General features: G+C 36.5%; 1 protein-coding gene across 3 annotated transcripts in view; it reads left to right on the top strand.

Annotated features, from left to right (window-relative positions):
* The window catches only part of LOC115453931 (hemicentin-1), a 207,160-nt gene that overhangs the window by 63,565 nt on the left and 123,716 nt on the right, over positions 1-19,879 (top strand). For all 3 annotated transcript variants that reach the window (XM_037437742.1, XM_037437740.1, XM_037437735.1), the window contains exon 2: positions 5,662-5,816. In XM_037437742.1, the coding sequence (XP_037293639.1) occupies positions 5,662-5,816 (155 nt within the window). The remainder of the gene's footprint in view (positions 1-5,661; positions 5,817-19,879) is intronic.

Genomic DNA, 19,879 nt, shown 5'->3' with positions numbered 1-19,879 from the left:
TCGCGTTTAATTTCACGTTCTTTGAATTAGGTCACGAGAAATTCCGAAATAGCCGAGCAATTTTAAAAGTTATACGCTTTTGTGAGACGGCATTAATTTTTAAATTTTCCTTTCCTTTCGGAACCTCAATTACACATTACATTAATTACTTCCGAACAGGTCAGTTGCGATCAGCTCTGAGATACGCTGAGAATCGCACCATCCAAAAACACGTTCCAAATCCCACGGGTCGCATCAAATTTTTCACGTTCCACAAAATCCACGCGAAATGACGAAAAAAGTGGAATAAACAGGCTCATTTGTATGCGAGCATTATCCACTCAGCGCAGCGGCAGGCGGCGAGTGCAGCTCGAGTTACACCCATTAGGCCTCTCCATTGTGGCCGGACAATAGACAAAGTTTGTTGCGGACGCTTTGTCCGCGCTGGACGACACGCGTGTGTGGGAGCATGTGACACGAGCACGGGCCGAGAACGCATACACGTGCGAGCGGGGAGCGACGATCTGACGGGAGAGTATGGGAGCTCAGAGGCCAATGTGAAACTATGTGTAGAGAGCGTGGTGTGACGCACGGGTCGGTGGAGCGACGAGTTGACAGGAGTGTATGAGAACTCAGGGACGAATATAAGACCATGTATAGAGAGCTTGGTGAGACGCGCGGGCCAGTAGGGCGACGACTTGATGGAAGTGTAAGAGAGCATAGGGGCCAATGTGAGACCATGTACAGAGAGCGTGGTGTGACGCGCGGGCCAGTAGAGCGACGAGTTGACGGTAGTGTATGAGAGATTAGGGGCCAATATGAGACCATGTACAGAGAGCGTAGTGTGACGCGCAGGCCAGTAGAGCGACGACTTGATGGAAGTGTAAGAGAGCTTAGGGGCCAATGTGAGATAATGTACAGAGAGCGTGGAGTGAAGGGCGGGTCGGTGGAGCGACGAGCTGACAGGAGTGTATGAAAGCTTGAACAGTTACTATACACACGGTGCTATACCGAGCGGTCAAGTGGGTTGAAGGCTCAATATCACGGTTACAAAAGGCTAAACAAATTGAAAACACAACAAAGGCAGCCACGATAATTAAAACGCTCGTTTTAAGTGAATAAAAACGTGCAGTTGGCATCGACAAATTAACTGCCGCCCGAAGAAAGGGCACCGTGTTGGTTTCTTTTTTATTTTGTCCAGGTATGCAGCGAGACAATTTATTAGAACAATTTATCACGGGGTTATGCCTCGTCGGCGCGGACGGGACGCTTTATTCAGCGGTAAACATTTTCTATATTGTTTTAGCGAGGGTTTTAATGTAGACATTACACATTTGTTTGAGTAAATAGACAAAGGTGTGGAACGGGATTACATTAAGCTTTTCACAAACGTGGCGCCACAAAAACGGAATTTTGTTTCAGTATTTTTTGTCGCGTGCTAACGAGTAGCTCGGTTTAAGGAAAAGATTGTAAAGAGATCGGCTTACGGCCCCTCTGGAACATTTCCGTAATACGCGAAGTTTATCAATCCGCATTAGGTTAGTGATAAACACAAGACTTAAAAGTTGTTAAATTATATTTTAGAGGATTTTACAGTTTAGCAATTGTATAATGTACTAATTTATCTAATAATTATTTAATGAGTGTTTGTTAGCTGAGGGCTTTTGTTCTAAATTTATTCTTTAAATACTCACACAATACACTACGTAAGAATCTAGAATTCTAATAATCCAATAAGTTCGCCCCATTACTATGGACATCAAATGCATATGAAATACAGGTATGTCACACTGCCTTAGCACCTTATGAAAATAGACATAATGGTATGAATGTATATATAATTAATTACAGTTTCAATCAATCCAGAGCCCGTATTTTTCTGACCCGCCAGAGGGGCCCCCATTCGAGCTAATTAACTGACCCCTTGCAATAGATTGATAGTGGTAATTTTCAGTGACGTCATGAAGACCCTTGTTGGCGTTAATTAGGGGATGGTGAAATATGCGCTCTCGGAAAAATATTTTATGGGGCTATAATGTTTCATTTAGACTTGGCTTATATTTAAATATACCATTATTGATCTTTGAATATTTTTGGACTATATTTCCTCACAATAGTTCAATACCAGTTAGTGGGTAGTCAGAATTTCATGCATAAAATTAATAATTTATTTTCTATCGCTTTTTCACAAATCCTCAACACTTTAAGTGTCCATCGCATGATTTTGTAAAATTCATAATTAATGGCTGGTAATAGGATGTATTTTATATCCGCCCAGATAGCGACCACCATACACAAGTTGTTAAAACCCGCCATAGTAGCCCACGTAAGAGTGTCGCGTTCCTGGATCAACTTGTGTATATCCAGTTCCAACAGGCTGGCATAATTATGTTGACTGCCGCGGGGTAATCATCTCTCGTCCGTCGTAATTCTATTGAACCCCACTTCGCTTACCGTGAAGTATGCTATATGTTGAGTTGTCAAGAAATATCACAATTTACGTTATATAATAATTACGTTATACAATTCATCAGTACATATTATATTTACATTTATTGTATACTACCTTCACAGCGGAAAAGGTGTCCCTCCCTTATAACTAATATTCAAATACAATTTATTCAATAGTAACATCTCTACCGACTCTATCTAAATAAAGTTTATCATACATCGCGGTAGAGTCCCTCGGGAGGCGGGAATGAGCACTTAGATTCGTAGCATAAAGGGTTGAGGGGAATAATAATAATATGTAACGACTGTTGCTCTGCGACGTATTTCGTTATTATCTTTATATGTAGAGTTCAAGGTTTGTAGCGCTGGCTTCAATGGCTGTACATATATTCTAAGGAGGTATCATTTTGATTGAATTAAGTTTGTTTTATATAAAAGATAAACAAGTTAATTTTGGTGGTTAGTGTAAAGATTTTAAAAATAAAAAATAGCAAAAACACTCAAAGTTATAAAATCTATATCCTAACGTATAAAGCCCGCCACAGTAGCCCACGTAAGTGTGTCGCGGTCTGTAAACAGCAGTGGCGAAGGGTGAAATTTTTCAAAAGGTAACCCGGTGTAAAAAAAATTGGCTTCAGTTAAGATATCGGGACAATTTATTGGAAAACAAAAACGAAGACAACGAATTAGTCTTGAATATAAATCGACAAACATTGACATGCCTACTAAATTACCTATTATGCGTAAATAATTGAAACATCCATAAAATCGAACAATAAACGTAAATAATTCTCCTTCCATTAATCACAAATATAAGTACTTACCTATTAATTTATTATAACAGCAACAAAAGTAAGTATTAAGATAATAACCACACTACCTACCTAAAAGTATCTGTTTATTTTCAAAATAAAACTGTAAATGTAATAGAAATAGGTATCACGATCGCCAAACAGACCAACTGTTTAAGTCTACCTACATGATAAACATATATAATTATCAATTTAAATTATAATCAAGAAAGGTTATTCGTTAACTTTTGCTTGTATCGTGGTGATATATAAAATTCGGTAAAATATAATATTTATTTTCTTCTTATTTTGTGTCTGAAATCAAAAACTTTCAGATCTACTTCAAATATTTAACCATCTATATACTAATATGTGAAATCACATACTAATAATATACTTCGTAAAGGTAGACATTATCTGATCACAAAGTAGTTAGTTATTTCCATTATAATACAATTTTATTTGTAGTTTCTAAATAAAGCGCTGGTAACTAAATATCACAGAACTATCAAAAATAAAATGAATATGACAATTTACAAACACCGCAACTTGGTAGCATAATAAATTATGTCGTTTCAAGGACGTAAAAGCGACAACTATACAAAGTCGGTTAACGTGAAGCCGAACTAGCGCGGGTTACCTTTGCCCATATCTTCCGCGCGATTTCGACAAATACTGGCATAGAAAGTCATAGAAAGTGCTGCCATCTATATTAAAAACATGCTACGACATTAAGCCGCTTGACAGCGGGTTACCTTGCGCCTGTGGCGTCACAATTTCACTTTGGTAACGGAATTTTTGGGGAACTAAATACAAGGTGCGCCATCTAATGTTATTTAGAATAAGTAATCGATATCGATTAAATTTAATAAACATCGGGTTAATGGCCGATAGATGTCATTATTAAGTTATCATTAATTAATAATTTAAGCTATTATAATTATTGTTCATTGTCTGATATGTTTTAAATTTAAATTTTCCTACTATATATATTGTTTAGTATCACCGAAAACCTAAAAGGGAAGCCGGTGGGAATCGGCTTGTATGGACGCTTCGCCACTGGTAAACAGATTAGATATATCCGGCTAGAAACAGGCCGGCATAATTAAGTCGACTGGCGAAGATCTCTCGTGAGTCGACCCTCTATTTGGCACCCATTCCATTTACCATGAAGTTCAATGGGATCACCTTTCTTTGCAGTAAACAACAAAACTCTACGTATAACTACAGCTCATTTCCCAGTCTAAGACGTTGTATTAACGACGCCATTTTTAATGTGTCACGAAATACTCGATATTACATATTATTTTCATCTATTATTCAATTTCGGGTAAACTGTGTTAAAAACAGAATGTTTTTCAAAGCCTGGGATTCAAACACAGACTCTACCTGTATATAAAATGCGCTATACCAAAGAGGATTGTCAATAAATATTTAAATAATAAAAACGACATCCCTATCGTTGCATTCATGTTTTTGTTCAAGTATCGACCTCCCTTTTACAATGCGCGGGGTAATTGGATTGCTTTTGTTAATTTTTACGAACATTCCGTTCAATAGACAGTGTACATTGTACATTGTTTCTCTTCTGGTTGATTAGACGAATTCGCTGCATTGGAGTATTTTATGATATGTTTTTGTTTGTGGTACATTGATTGGAGAATTTTAATTGACACAAATCTATTGTTGGAGACAATGGTAGAGCTCTAAAATATGTAGAGTGTAGAGAATACTAGGCTACAAAGCCAGTTTTAGTAGCAAATAAATATGAATTTACTAATAACCACATTTGCTTATAATAATAGTATCAGTGCTTAGTATATATAACACACGAACAGTGTTTTTATCTTATTTAACTCTAAGAAAGTATTGCCAGAATTAGTAGTACGCCCCGCTTGATTGTAAGCGACTTCCAGTGACTATAGCAGTGCCAGGACCACAACCTAGCTGATGCTTACCGAATTATCATGCCCTGTCTGGGAAAATAACGAACCTCGCCATGTTGTGGTAGAATATGGAACTAATTTCTTGTGCAGACATCAACCTTAAAACAAAAAGCAAAAATACCGCTCCTACTGCAGGTTTTTTAATTCCCTAGTCAAGCTATAGAAACAAATCTAGTATTCTGTATCTGTAGTTTAGTTAGTTGTAGTTTGCTGGTAGTAGGATATTTTTTATCCGCCCGGATAGCCACCACAGTACACAAGGTATTAAAAGGGATGTAAGTGTGTCGCGTTCCGGGATCAGCCTGTGTATATCCCGTCAAACAGGCCGGCATAATTGTGTCGACTGCCGAAGGTTAATCATCTCTCGTCAGTCGACATTCTATTGGACCCCACTCCACTTACCATCAGGTGCAGTGGGGGCTCTTTGACGTGCCGGTATACAAACATCATTATCGAATACAACACTGAATTAATATTATATCAATTTGTTCCAGAATTTCGATCTCCCACGAGCCGAACGCAACTTTCGCGGAGCTGGTGATCTCGAACGTGAAGGCTGATGACGAGGGCGTGTTCCGCTGCGAGATCACGTACCTGCAGGTCGGCGAGGACTGCAACACTGTGCAAGTCACCGACTTCCACACATACAGTGAGTAATACATATACTTATATAATATCAGCCCTGTATTAGTGGCGAAGTGTCCATAGAACCCGATTCCTACCGGCTTCCCTTTTAGGTTTATTTATGTTTGTCTTCGTTTTTGATTTCTGTTAAATTGGCCTCGAAATCATTACTAGGGCATTTTTTCTCACATCGGCTTACCTTTGGAAAATGACACTCTTCGCCACTGTCCTGTATTATATACTGTCCCACTGTTACACGGGCCTCCTCTACTACTGAGAGGAATTAGGCTTTAGTCAACCACGCTGTCCCAGTGCGGATTGGTAGACTTCACACACCCTCAAAATTCCTATAGAGATTTTTTTTTTAGAAAAGTCAGAGATATACTTATATATAGGCTCATATTGACATTGTTATTAAATGAAACCACATGCTCGTATTCTTGAAAATAACATAAACAACCGATTAAAAATAAATGTGTATTTTCAAACAAAATAAAAGTGGTAGTGATTCGAAATGTAATATAGTTCCTGATGGAAATATCTCTTTTATTATTTTTTCTCTCGGTCGTTTTTTTCGTTCTCGTCCTCTTCAAACTTTGTCATTCATTCTCCTCTCTTTCATCTCGCTCACGCACTGTATGTTCAGTTCTATCCAGCAAACTATATTACATTCTCACATAAGTAATTGTCTTTATACTGGCACGCTAAAGGGACTTCTGCACCTGATGGTAAGTGGAGTGGGATCCCATAGAATGTCGACTGACGACAGATAACTACCGCTCGACAGTCGACACAATCATACCGGCCTACTGGAACCGGATATACACATGTTGACTCCGAAACGCGACACACTTACGTGGGCCACTATGGCGAGTTTTGAATATATCCTACCATCAGTAACATAACAACAAACCGGGATTTTACGCACCCTAATGTCCCTTCTACTACTCTTAATAGAATTCGTCGTAGCGGTAACATTACACCGTCAGCCAAAAATATTAAACTATACATTGATAGAAAAATCAGGAATCAATGATTTTTGCCGTAAATATTCCTTATTCATGAATAAATTATTGCACAATATTAGCAAAGGTAAAGACGATAATGTGGTTTCATTAAGTAAAGAAATGTAAATATACAGTTTTAGTTGTATATTTAATAAATATTTAGAATTAATTTGATGCCAGTGTTCTAAATAAACTTGTCTAAACGAAAGTTATGTAAATTGCTATGAATAATTACATTCCGCTTGAGTTAATGTCACAAGAAATACCTCAGGAATAACAATATTCGGAAAAACACTGTCTAAGTGCTATTAAAAATAAATAATACATAACGAACTTACATAGTATTTGGTTAAATGATGCGTAAATGGAATCATTTTTATATCTATCGTTATATGATAAAAAACATAAAAAAACGGTTTTTTATATTAAAAAAAATACGTTCCATACGTTATTTTTTATAAATGAATGATGAGACGAGCTTGCCGTTTGCCTGGTGGTAAGTGATATGACCGCCCATAATCAGTAGAAACGCTATCCACACTTTGAATTACTAAGTATTGTTTGGTATTCCACTGAGCTCGCCATCCTGAGACATGAGATGTTAAGTCTCATTATGTCCAGTAGCTACACTGGCTACAATGTTCTTCAAACCGGAACACATAGGTGACTACACACTGCTGCTTGGCGGCAGAAATATATATATTGCATTTTACATATTTCAAACGTTACAAAAATATTATTATTAAACTTTCGGTTACTTTCTTTCGTCATTAATTCTAATTTAAAATTAATAAATTAAACGTATATTGATATTTAATACCAAAAATAAAAAATAAATAATAATTAACTAAAATATCTAAAATTCATTTCCTACTATCGATAATATAAAATCAAATCCCTTTGTATAACTCATATTATCAAACTTTAGAAATGAACCATAAACCAAACTAGAGATTAATTAATGTAGAAATTTCCGTACTTTACCAAATAAACGAAATTATACGAATAGAGAGATCCATCATTTGTAATTAACTGCGCTGTAAAATACCTCGGATGTGTGTGGATTATTTGCTTTCCTAAATATATATATCGTATAAGTATTAAGTTATGAATTGATTTGGATGTTTAGCTATAAATGAAGATCATTTTCAGAAATCACATCTTTTTGAACAAGAATTTTCTATGAAAAGTATAATTCGCACAGAAAAGGTAGAAAAATATTTCTCAATTAGACGAGAAGTTAGAGAGGGAGACCCTCTATCACCTAATTTTATTTTGCAACCCTAGAACACATTTCGACAGCTAGAATGGAATGAATGTGGTATAAGCTGTCCGCAATTTGGAAAAAATATTTGTGGAAACTGTTTGGCTTATGTTAAAATTATTGTGTTTAATTCATATGTTATAAATATGTGCTGTTTATTTTCCTAAATAAAATAAAAATAAAATATATGACAATGGAGTATTATTAAACCATCTAAGATTTGCCGACGACCTTAAAATTATATTGATGATTGGTAAATGAAAGCGAAAAAGTAGGACTATCGATATTAGGAAAAATAGTATGAAATAAATTTCAACCGTTGATCCATTTGCGGTGGCTCCACGAGCGAAACGTATTGAAATAAATCCGATATTCTGCTAAAAATATGATCGAAGTATGCAACTAAAAGCCACGATAAATAATTCCGCCGTAACCGCACAATTGAACCGCCTTTGAAGTTAAATGTAGTACAATGGAACTTGGCGAGTTAAAGTCGACCCCGCAGCGACTGTAAATACACCGTTATCATTGTTGCTTCTACCTCCGCTGATCCTTATTCTAACTTCAAACGATTGTATCCCCAATTGATTTTATTTAGCGGCGCTTTTTTGTTTGCACTTTTAAATTGAAGAATGAATGACGAAAAGAATGAATAAAGTGACCCTTATATTAAATGGAATTATATAGAACTGATTCAGACGTCCATGATTATTCATGAGTTGTCATAATGATGGGCTGTAATTTTCTTCAAATCGGAACAAGACGATTTATATTGAGATTGCAGATTTTATCTCAGTTTTTTATATTATAATTGTCACCCAACGGTTGACTTTGACAATACACAAAAAATAAAAAATACTAGCTTAAAATCAATAGATTTAAGTCAAATCTTATTTATGTATGTTACAGGTTACATTTTACATAGTGCCTATAATTTTACAATTAATTCAGATCAATTTTAATGATCTGATATGAAAATGAAACTAACTTCAGGTTTGAAATCTGTAACTCTCTAATGGACTTCGGCATGAGAATAACTCGTCAAACAATAGCTGCACATTTTTTTTAAATCTTTATTTAAGAAGTTTGGTCGTTATTTCACGACTATGTCATTCCGTACATCCACTTTTACCCGTGCCTACTCACTTTTGATGATACCAAATATTTTTTTTAATAAAGCCCTAGCCTCTGCCGATACAGAAACAAAAAACTATTTATACTGCCGACATTGCTGCTCTAATTACATCACCACCTACCCCGTCGTGGGTGCAGGTGTGATGTTATTTACTCATATATTTTATTTGTCTCTCCATTCAGACAATAAGCGGAGGTGTAGCCGAGACAAGCGCCTTATGTACCGACACGCTACAATCATTCGAAGACTTATCACTGTTAGGGTTGCTACGATATCGATATCGAATGAGATAGGGTTGTTAATCTGGTAAATAATTATGGTATTTAAATATATTGCAAATGGAGCTATAAAAAAAGATAAATCCGTTGTTAAATTAATGACTTTTATCTTTTTAAGAAACATGGTTATTTTGGTATAAATATAACTGTTAACGAAACAAAATTTGTTTTACTTGATAACACAACTTTGGATATGATTTTGTTTAAACACATACTTAATAGCAATTTAAATTAAATGCTCTGTAATATGGCAAGTAATAGAAAGGATTAGTTTTTTCGACCAGCGGGAAACCCGACGTCCAGTCACCTCTGGGGAGTTCATTTCTGGTGAATTGTTGATTTAAAAAAAATGGAAGGAGGTTCTTAATGCGCGTTTTTATATTTTATTGTTAAATAATCATTTAAAATGTTGTTCGATCTGGGATGCAAACCCAAGACCTCTCAGCCTACAGACCGAATAATTTGTTACTAGAGAATTTTTAATCGACAATATTTCAGTATATCGATACTCTCTTCCCTACAGCGGTCGTCCGTCCCGTCTGTGTGACATTATTACGTTTGTATCGCCTCGGGCTTCTCACCTCTCTTTCTAACGTGAACTGATTTTATATCCGTCTCACTCGCGCGAAGATGGTGTTTTATTCCTTGCATCTTCAGCGAATTGGTGGTATTATGTAGTGAGGCAAATTGAGCTAATATGCCTTAGTTTTGCGGTAGATTTATATAGTAACACTAACTTTTGCCTGCGGTTTCGACGAGTGTTATTCATAAATATTTTCCCGAAATAAAAAGCAGCCTATAGCTCTCAGAAGTAATGTAGCTTCCTATTAGTGAATAAAAAATCAAAATCGGTTTTGTAGTTCCTAAGGTTAGCGCGTTCAAACAAAGAAACTTTATATGTTAGTAGAGGTTATAATTAATATGATTGTTACATAGCATATTATAAGGTCAAGGAATAAGAAATTCATGACCTACTTCTCAACTTATATCTCTCTGTGTAACGACGTCAGCCTATTTACTTAATTAAATATTACTATTATGACTTAAATAAAGTATCGACAAATTATAGATAACTTACTTTATCTTTAAATTCCAAAGAAATGATATTGTCCTTAACAAATTATTTTAAAGGATATTTTGATTTCTTAGGTTGAAGCGAATGTTATAAATTAAAATAAAACTATTTTCGGATTTTACCGCGGTTTTACATTATAATTTTCTCCCGAAGTTTCGAATACTTTGCAATTTTCGTGGTCCGCCCCGTGTCAGTACAACGTAAGGAAAAAAAAACAAGGCGCAAAGTAGTTTTATTTTAATGTTTAAAGTGAATGTTAAATTACCTAACTGAACCGAAAACACCTCCCTGCCCACCTCTAATTAAAAACGCTCACAAGATTGAACATAAAAAATCCTAACAAACATCCATCAGCCCATTTCAATTTTTCAATCTTTACAATACTTTTAAAAGGGGTGAATTCGGCCGCGTGGCCCCCGGCTACCCAAATTGTTCCCTTAATTCCTATACTAAAATATTAATTAAGGCTGGATTGGGTAATGTTTTAGACCCTTTTTTATATTAAATAAGGTCCGCTCTTGCCTCGGCGCGACGGCGTAGTTTTTATTTAATGCGCGTATACACTGCTCCGAGGTTCGAATCCGTTTCGGGAAAAGTTGTAATGGGTTTTCTGCTCAATAACAGCTAGAAGACTAGTATGTGCCTGATGAAAGTAAGTGCACTTTGGGCATTCTTCATACGACCATGGCCCTGCTCTGATCCGGAGTGTATAATTAAGAAGGGACACGGATATGCGCACAGTAGTGTAAGATGCGTCTTCTTCCATGAATTATTTTACAAGATTCCGTACATGGTTGTTGGAACTTATTTCGCGAATAATTTGAACTTCTTTATTAGGCTAGTAAGTGAATGAGACGGCGCGGCGGTTAAAATTCTTCTCATGAAAGTGTAACGTGGATTATTACCAACCATCATAAATAGGTTATAACTCTAACATTTTGGTTGCCATTTTAGTTCAGGGTTTCAACAAACAGTTTATATGGACGTTCGTGTCTATAGACTACACGTCAATGTTACAAACTATGTAGGCACATCCAGATTGCTTTGCTCTACTAATTTCTAAATATAGTCAAACATAATTGCATTCAAATTCATTAGGCCATGTATACAACAGTATGATTAAGGAATAGCCTTTGTAACTTGGACCCTGTACGGTGTTTTCACTATCATATAGGTCGAAAATATGCACCCTTTTCGCCCTACCTACCCATTATAGGTTCAGACGCGTTCATATGAATGTTTAATTTGCAATTCTTAATTATCTGCCTGATGGAGACCGTGTGTTGGTCCTGATGTTAAATATAAATTTTAATTACATTATCGTTATTACAAAAAGGCGGATATATAAAATATATTTTAATATTTGTCGGTTTGGTGAAACGCGTTTATTTTATACTGCTAGCTCACAATACATTCTCCATCACCTATAAACACCAATATCCAAAGAATTATGGATGTGTTGTCGATTCAATAAAACTAGAGATTAGGAAAGGCACGGGTCCGTTGTTATCTAAACCTCCTGAAATTATTCATTAGCAATTAATTCTAACTAGTAATCCGATTAGCGAAAATATATTTAAGGCAAATTGAAATTTGGTTTTTCTACTCATGAGTTTGGAGTCTAAATTTGTGCACAATATGGCGATATTCTCTCGCTCTCTATCATGTCAAGCGACATACACAAGGCAGAAATTGAATGCCCTTGCACCTTCGCCTGCCTTCGGGGATAAATGCGAGTGCGTGAGAAAATGAATTGTATTATCAAATGTTTGTAATGAGCAGTTATGTTTAGTGACCATTTCCTAGCGTTTTTGTAAGGATTCAGTACAAACGATTGGTTGTAGTCACTGTTTCTTTGAATAGTAGTCACAGCAAAAAACCCACAACACAAGCCATTGAAACTATTTCTAAAGCCTGAATTTCAACTTTAATATCAATTTTGAAATTAAACCACCAAAAGCGCAGTTTCGGCCGAAAATCTTTGAAAAGACATATTTGTGTGTGGATTTTAATCCTACTCCTCTTTGAGTGCAAGTTTTCGGCTTTGATGAGGAGCGGCTATTTAAAAGAATGAAAGATATTATTCGAGTTCTTATAGTAACAAAATAATAAAAAAAAAAAAACAAAATGGTGGAATGCACCTTGTACAGCGCTGATTACGGCTAAAATAGCTTCAAATACAATTATTATTTTAATTTAATTGTTCATTACAAGGGCTTGGGTTCAAATTCTAGTCCGGAGAATATTTTGTGTGGAGTTTTCAAATACGATTGGACCGCGACGGTTTCCTCTTGGGAAAACTCAAACTCAGACTGCAAGCGTCAGCACAATAAATGACATATTTATGCCTTGTTTTTGCTTCATACTTGAAAGCGTAGGTTGTTCACCAGTCTTAAGTAAAGACTGAGGGAAGAAAATGATAATATTTCTCCTATGGTCGGAAGACCGTTCTTTGTAAAATTTTCTAGTATTTTCAATTACAAGGCTCACAATCTTTCAATGATTAACAATCTAGTAAATAGCGTAAAAAGTCGTACCGATAAATCTTACGCAATGACGCATTACGTAAAACATCGTAAAGCCGAAATGTCCATTGGCCCGTGACGCGACCGGTACTCAGCAATCAATACATTTATTTCACCAATTAATATATTTTACGTACATTGCTGCCATTTAATGCGTCGCCATTAATCGGACGCGTTCGTTGCGCGTAATGTAATTTCAAAATATGCGATGAAACGAAACCAATAATTTGGATAGTTTTAATGGTTTGCGTGTGGTTTATGGGATTGTAATGGGTTTAAAATGACATTGCGACTGATGGAAAAGACGTATACTATAAGTCAATAAGCTGATGAAATAGGTAGCTGTTTATTCTCTTTGCGAGTATTATAATGTTATATAATTTTGTATTTTATATTTAATACGCTTCAATCAAATCTCTGTCTAATTTCTGTTCGTATAAAACTGATATTTGATTTACGAGGCTTTAATCATTCGTATGCGAGAGTGTCACCGCATTATCTAATACTGCAATCAAAAAGTCTTGTGCAAGCCCTGTTCTAGTTGGCCATTGTAGCTATTGTAATAACGGGGCATTATTAGACAACACCTTATGTGTAAGAGTGATGAACCCAATACTGAACCACGTAGGATATATTTTATATTCGCCCGAATAACGACCACCGTACACAAGGTGTTACAACCCGCCATAGTGGTCCACGTAAGTGTGTCGCGTTCCGGGATCAGCTTGTGTATATTCGGTTTAACAGGCCGGCATAATTGTGTCGACTGCCGAGGGGTAATCATCTCTCGTCAGTCGACATTCTATTGGACTCCATTGAACTTACCATCAGGTGCAGAGACCCTTTGCCTTGCCCGTTTAAAAAAATGCTTTAATTTGTTACTCAAAGTTCGTGTGATTTTGCAAGTGTTTAGTTAGTTATGCCACTTGTACAGGCGAGTAATCGTTTCATCATTCCGATGTATTATTATTAGCAAAGGTCATATTAAAATTAAACTATTTTTCGGATTTTATCGCGGTTTTAATATTTTACTTTTCTCCCGACGTTTCGAAGACTTTGCAGCCTTGTCTGTTTGCAGGTGTTGTTCATCCGCAAAGTCAAAGTTACAATATCTCAAAAGGTCATATACTCGCCAACCAAAACTGTTTGTATATGATCAGTAGTAATCACTAAAACACATGTATTTTAATTATAGTAATTTAAAGTAATGAGAATCGTTAATCATAGCTATTTTCAGGCTGCGGTTTCGTTCACATTACACACGGTGTAATCAATTTGTTAAAATAAGCGAATAGATACCACAATCAGGCAGACGGGAGTGCAATTGTTTGACCGTTTTTATATGTCATCACAGAGCAACGGCATTGCGTATATACTGCCAATTTGTTCCGAGAAATACAAAATAATTGTAAAACAGAATTACCAATGTTGCTGATATTTCTAAAGCTACTATCAGTTTTTCCAGTCTTAGAGCCTACCAGTGGCGAAGGGTGAAATTTTTCAAAAGGTGAACAGAGGCAAAAAGTATTTAGCCTTAGTCAACATATCGGGCCCAATTTAACAGAAAACACAAACTAAGACAGTTGGAAATAAACCTAAAAGGTAAGCTTGTATGGACGCTTCGCCACTGGCGCCTACACAGAAAACGTTAATAAACTGATGCACTTCAAAGCAACTAAAATGCGCAATAATCGCTATACAGTAAGAATTTCGTTTACTAAATGTTCGGAGTGAAGGCACGCGTCATTGGCGCGTAAAAAAACGTCGTCTGCGTAACTCCTTACTAGTAGGTATATTGTTTTTGACAGTCATTTCTTCAGTAATTGAAAAGCGGCGATAGTCTAGTTGGGTGTTGAACGGACTGCCGAGAAGAATGTCCGCAGGTTCGAAGACTTAGGAACACCTCTGATTTTTCTAAAATGATGTGTGTATTCTTTGTGAATTATTGCTGTAACGGCGAAGGAAAACGTCATGAGGAAACCTGCATAACTAAGAAATTGTCTATAGGAATTTTGAGGGTTTGTGAAATAAATAAAATAAAATAAAATGCTTTATTCATCACGTAGGCGAACATAGTTGCACTTATGATAAGTCAAGGTGCATGAGAACATTTAATTATTACTTAATTAAATTAGCTTATATATTGAAGTCTACCAATCCGCACTAGGCCAACTTGGTGGACTAAGGTCTAATCCTTCTCAGTAGTAGAGGAGGTATTATCATTTCTTTGGTTACTTTTCGAAATAATAGCCAAACAAGTGAGATTTTTACGTTTATTATTCCAAACAAGAATTTCAATTCCCTTAAGCAAAAACTACTTGATATTTTAAGCCTCATGTAATGCCCTAGATTCTGTAAAATAAATATTGTAAAACTAGTTAAGTTGCGCCAAGAAGCCGTCTCGGACTGGAGAGATAAGGGGCCGGGTTATCTGCACTTCAGGAGCTGACAGGAACAGTTGATATCGCGTTCTACTCGCAAAATCTTTTCTGAATACTTTTAGCATAATTGTAATCTTTCAACTAGTTTTATTTTAATACTTTTGTTAAAATAGACGATGGGTTAATCTTAAAAGAAGGTATCGATTTCTTATGATGGCAAATAGTTTTATACGCATGATATCTTTGGTTGAATCAAAATGCTATAGACCTCATGCATGAAAAAGTGTATTGCGCTGATCCGAAATTTAAGTGCGCAAAGCCAAAGAAGATAATTGTTTCGTCAAACGTCAATTTATTACCTACTAAGCGTTGTTCGTGGCTTCCGCTGTGAAAGGCTTATCCCGCTACAAAAATGCCCAAAATATTGTAAAGATTCAAAGCGTTACTTATACGAAGCATGATATTTAAAAATCAATTAATTCCCATTAAATCCCTTGATTAAAAAGTAGCATATATGTTAATTTATGGTCTACTTTTGTGCCAATTTTCTTCTAATTCCGTTCACCTGTTGCCTAAATTTACTTTTCAATCTTTAGCATTTATGGTATTAATTAAACAGGGTAATATTTAACCCGGACGTATCCGGTAGCAAAAGCTAGTAACAAACATCATTAATATATGTAAAGTTGATAGAGCCTCCGAACTTACATCTGACACTCTCATTACTATCCGAACAAGGCTTTGATCTCAATAGTGTAACTAAATACTGAGTGATTCATTAATGAGTGACCTTGGGTGACATTATCGGCTTCACGTAGAGCATGATCAAAGCCGTGCATTGAAGGATTATGCGGTTTGCTTGAGACTTAGCCCTGAATACAATTTGTAATGTTAGACTAGCTTTCGCTCAATGCTTTGTTTGCAAATAAGCTTCCGGGAAAGTCCCACAAGAACGGTTTTAAAAAATACACACACATCACGCCTGTCTCTCAGGAGGGGTATGTAGAGGTGCATCCAGGGTACTAATTTTTCACCTGTATCTCCCGTCACATGATGTAATACTGCGAGCCTATCGCTATAATATCGAGAATAAATTTCGGACTACAGGCCTATAGAGCATAGGTTTTTTGTCTACCCTGAGTTTGCACCCGAGACCTTAGTGTTCTCGTACAATGCATATAGTACAAATAAGCTTCTGAGGCAGTCTAAAAACTTACGTCACTAAATATCTGTACGGAGATAACTATGTTAGTGGTTTGCTTGATGTTTGCGTAAATACAAAAAACATACCGATAAGTAATTAACAGTTCTACCTAATATGGTGTTTTACTTGTAAAATGTATAATATTTTTGTAGCAGATTAATTGGTGAAAAACTCGCATCTATGATATATTGGAAATAAACTTGGTATACGATTACATTAGTCTATTTTTGAGTAACATTTCGTATATTTTTAAGTGATATAAACAAGACTTTTTAAAATTCCTTTATATTCCAAGAAATATTTTTAAATATTTCTTAAACCCCAAACTAAGCTGTGATAGATGAGCCAGCGTGTGGTGTTTTGAACGAGTGCAGGAAGGAAACGTCGTACATATCACGCGGTTCAGAAAAATGCACTTTTATACGAACGATTTATTTGGAACGCGCGCGGCAGGGTCGCCACCAACACTACAGCGGGCTATATCGTAGACCATTTATTCGAACATTTTCTTTTGTGTATAGGTTATTTGTTAATTTATGACTAGGCCTTTTGTAGTTGCCATGTAATCAGAAGGATAATCAACTCTTTATTATAGAAGATGTAAATAGGATTAGCGAAAAATGAACTTTAATTTGTAGTGGTAAGATATATTTTATATCCGCCCGGATCATCGTACACAAGTTGTTTAAACCCGTAACAGTGACCCAAGTAACTATAATCAGTCAACATTCTATTGGACCATACTCCACTTACTCTCAGGTGCAATGGGGTCACTTTCCCAAGAAAGAGACAAAAGCTTAAAGTCCATTTGAAATTTTAACTTTATTCAGCTTCTTTTGTGACTAACGGTTCGTAGTACATATATACAACTATGCTTTTTATTTGCATGGTATAGAGGGTAAACGAGCATACGATTCACCTGATGGTAAATGATCACCAACCCCCATTTCCATTAGATGAGAATGCCTTTATGTTTTTGCTACAAAAAGGGTCCAACAGAGCATGTGTTGGCAATAGCTAGCGCTGGTCTTCCCTTGAGCTGTTTTACTGTTGGTGACGTCATGGGCCGTAGCGATGGCCTCACGCGACAAACTAGTTCGCAGGATTTACTTGTATAATACAAGTTTAACTAACTCTAGAATACTTAAACAGAATCGCTCGTTCTTTATTTACTTTTTCTCGATTAAAGGAAAACTTGTTGCCTCGGCGAGGAAACTTACTCTTTGAGCTCATTTCAAATGCAAATCCTTATATTCCAATAGCGATGAAAAAGCATCATAATCTTAAGCCTGTTTTCTCGAATAAGTAGGCAGGTATGTCTCTAGAATCAACAAAACAAGGGTGCCTAGTGTAGGTATTATTTATCAATATTTTCTTTAACTATTCTTTAATTTTTTCGGAAGTCGCTTTAGTATGATAGGTATATGTACGGATAACGCTGATTTATTTGGGTTATAATTTAAAAAATAAAACCTATAAATTTACACACCGCTATCCCAATTAAGCCTGCCAGTCTCAATAATTATCGATGAACAAGATACTCTAATTATAGCGAGTAAATTACGAGTCATCAGGGAGTCTACAGATTCGACAGGAGACAACCCTAGTAATACATCGGCGGTTGTGTGTGGAGCGGAAACGCCTGTGCCGGAACTGGACGTACAATGGTTATGATACATTGTATTTCGCGCGATAACACTAAAGTGATGTATTGTGCGAGGAAGGATTCATGCCTGAAGAAGACTTGTAGATCACGCGGTAATGTGGAGCCACCACACGTGAGACTGATCAGTCGCGTGTGGTGCAGTAGACGAGCGCTCTGTGTCGCGCTGTGTCACCGGCGCGTACAGCCGCGTGCTGTCGCGTGTGGTGCAGTAGACGAGCGCTCTGTGCCGCGCTGTGTCACCGGCGCGTACAGCCGCGTGCTGTCGCGTTTGGTGCAGTAGACGATCGGTAATAAGAGCGAGGGCGCGTTTTGTCGGTAATAATATACGGGAGATATGAAATAGAATTCACGTCATTATATTCTTTTATTGTATAAATCGGGCCGGCCGGCGCGCCCCACACCAATTATTGTATCGTTTGCTTTTCTAATGTTTTCGTCGGAGCTCTCGGTGTAAAGCGAGGAATACACTGCGCTGACGATTTTATTTTTTTATTATACAATAATTTCAAGTTAACGATCGTTTTTATTTCCTATTAAAAACATTTTTTTTTAATGTTTATTGCTATAAGAATTCGTTAAGTTATTAGTAAAAATGAAACAACTCCACGCCGTAGATGACATTCTCGCTCTCACAAATTTATAGACCATATATTACAGATCCAATGTTCTTAACACAAAGTAAGTAAGCAAGAATGTGATGAGTAACCACCGTCACATCAAATCAAAGGAATTGTTAGGGCGTTTCAGAGGCCAATTTGAGATATTTTTAACTGCATACCATCGTAAAATATCAGTGTAGACACACCTTTACAGTTGAATCAAAATATGATTTGTGATTGAAATCGGTTCGATATGATCACGGCAGGTGGCGCGACGGTCGACGGTCGACCTACCACTCGCCTCGGTTTTTCTTTTCTGTCATTCATTATTTATGTTTGATTTGTTAGGAAAATGTAAATTTGAATGCCTTTCTTTATATTTGTTTATGGAAACAAAACGTATTTCCTTGTGTTATTTTTGAGGTTTAATAAGATCAGTTCTGTTGGCTGTAATTTTGTTTATGGTTCGGTAAATAATTTAGAATAATCGTGCCGTAGGCATTGTGAGGTCTATCCCTGTCGTATCAAGTAGTATTTTTTTGTTTATATCTGTAAATGACGAGACGACCTTGCCGTTCGCCTGATGGTAAGCGATACGACCGCCCATAAACAGTAAAAACAGCAACCAACACCTTGAATTACAAAGCACTGTTTGGTATTCCACTGCGCTCTCTATCCTGAGACATGAGATGTTAAGTCTCACTATGTCCAGCAGTTATACTGGCTAAAATGTTCTTAAATCCAGAACACCACAGTGATTACACACTGCTGACTGGCGGCAGAAATAGACATTACTTTAGTACCTACCCAGGCGGACCCTCACATATGAGAGATCTTCCACCAGTTACCACAAGTTATGTTGCTATTCCAAGAACATTCAAACTAGTTGCTGTGTCGTCATAGTGCGGAGTAAGAGTACATTTTCTATTTGATTGTAGCTACTGCAGAGTTAAT

The sequence above is a fragment of the Manduca sexta genome, chromosome 2, assembly GCF_014839805.1.
Source record: "Manduca sexta isolate Smith_Timp_Sample1 chromosome 2, JHU_Msex_v1.0, whole genome shotgun sequence".
Lineage (NCBI taxonomy): Eukaryota > Metazoa > Arthropoda > Insecta > Lepidoptera > Sphingidae > Manduca > Manduca sexta.
The sequence above is the reverse complement of the archived record's forward strand: the minus strand, read 5'-3'. Positions and strand labels throughout refer to the sequence as shown.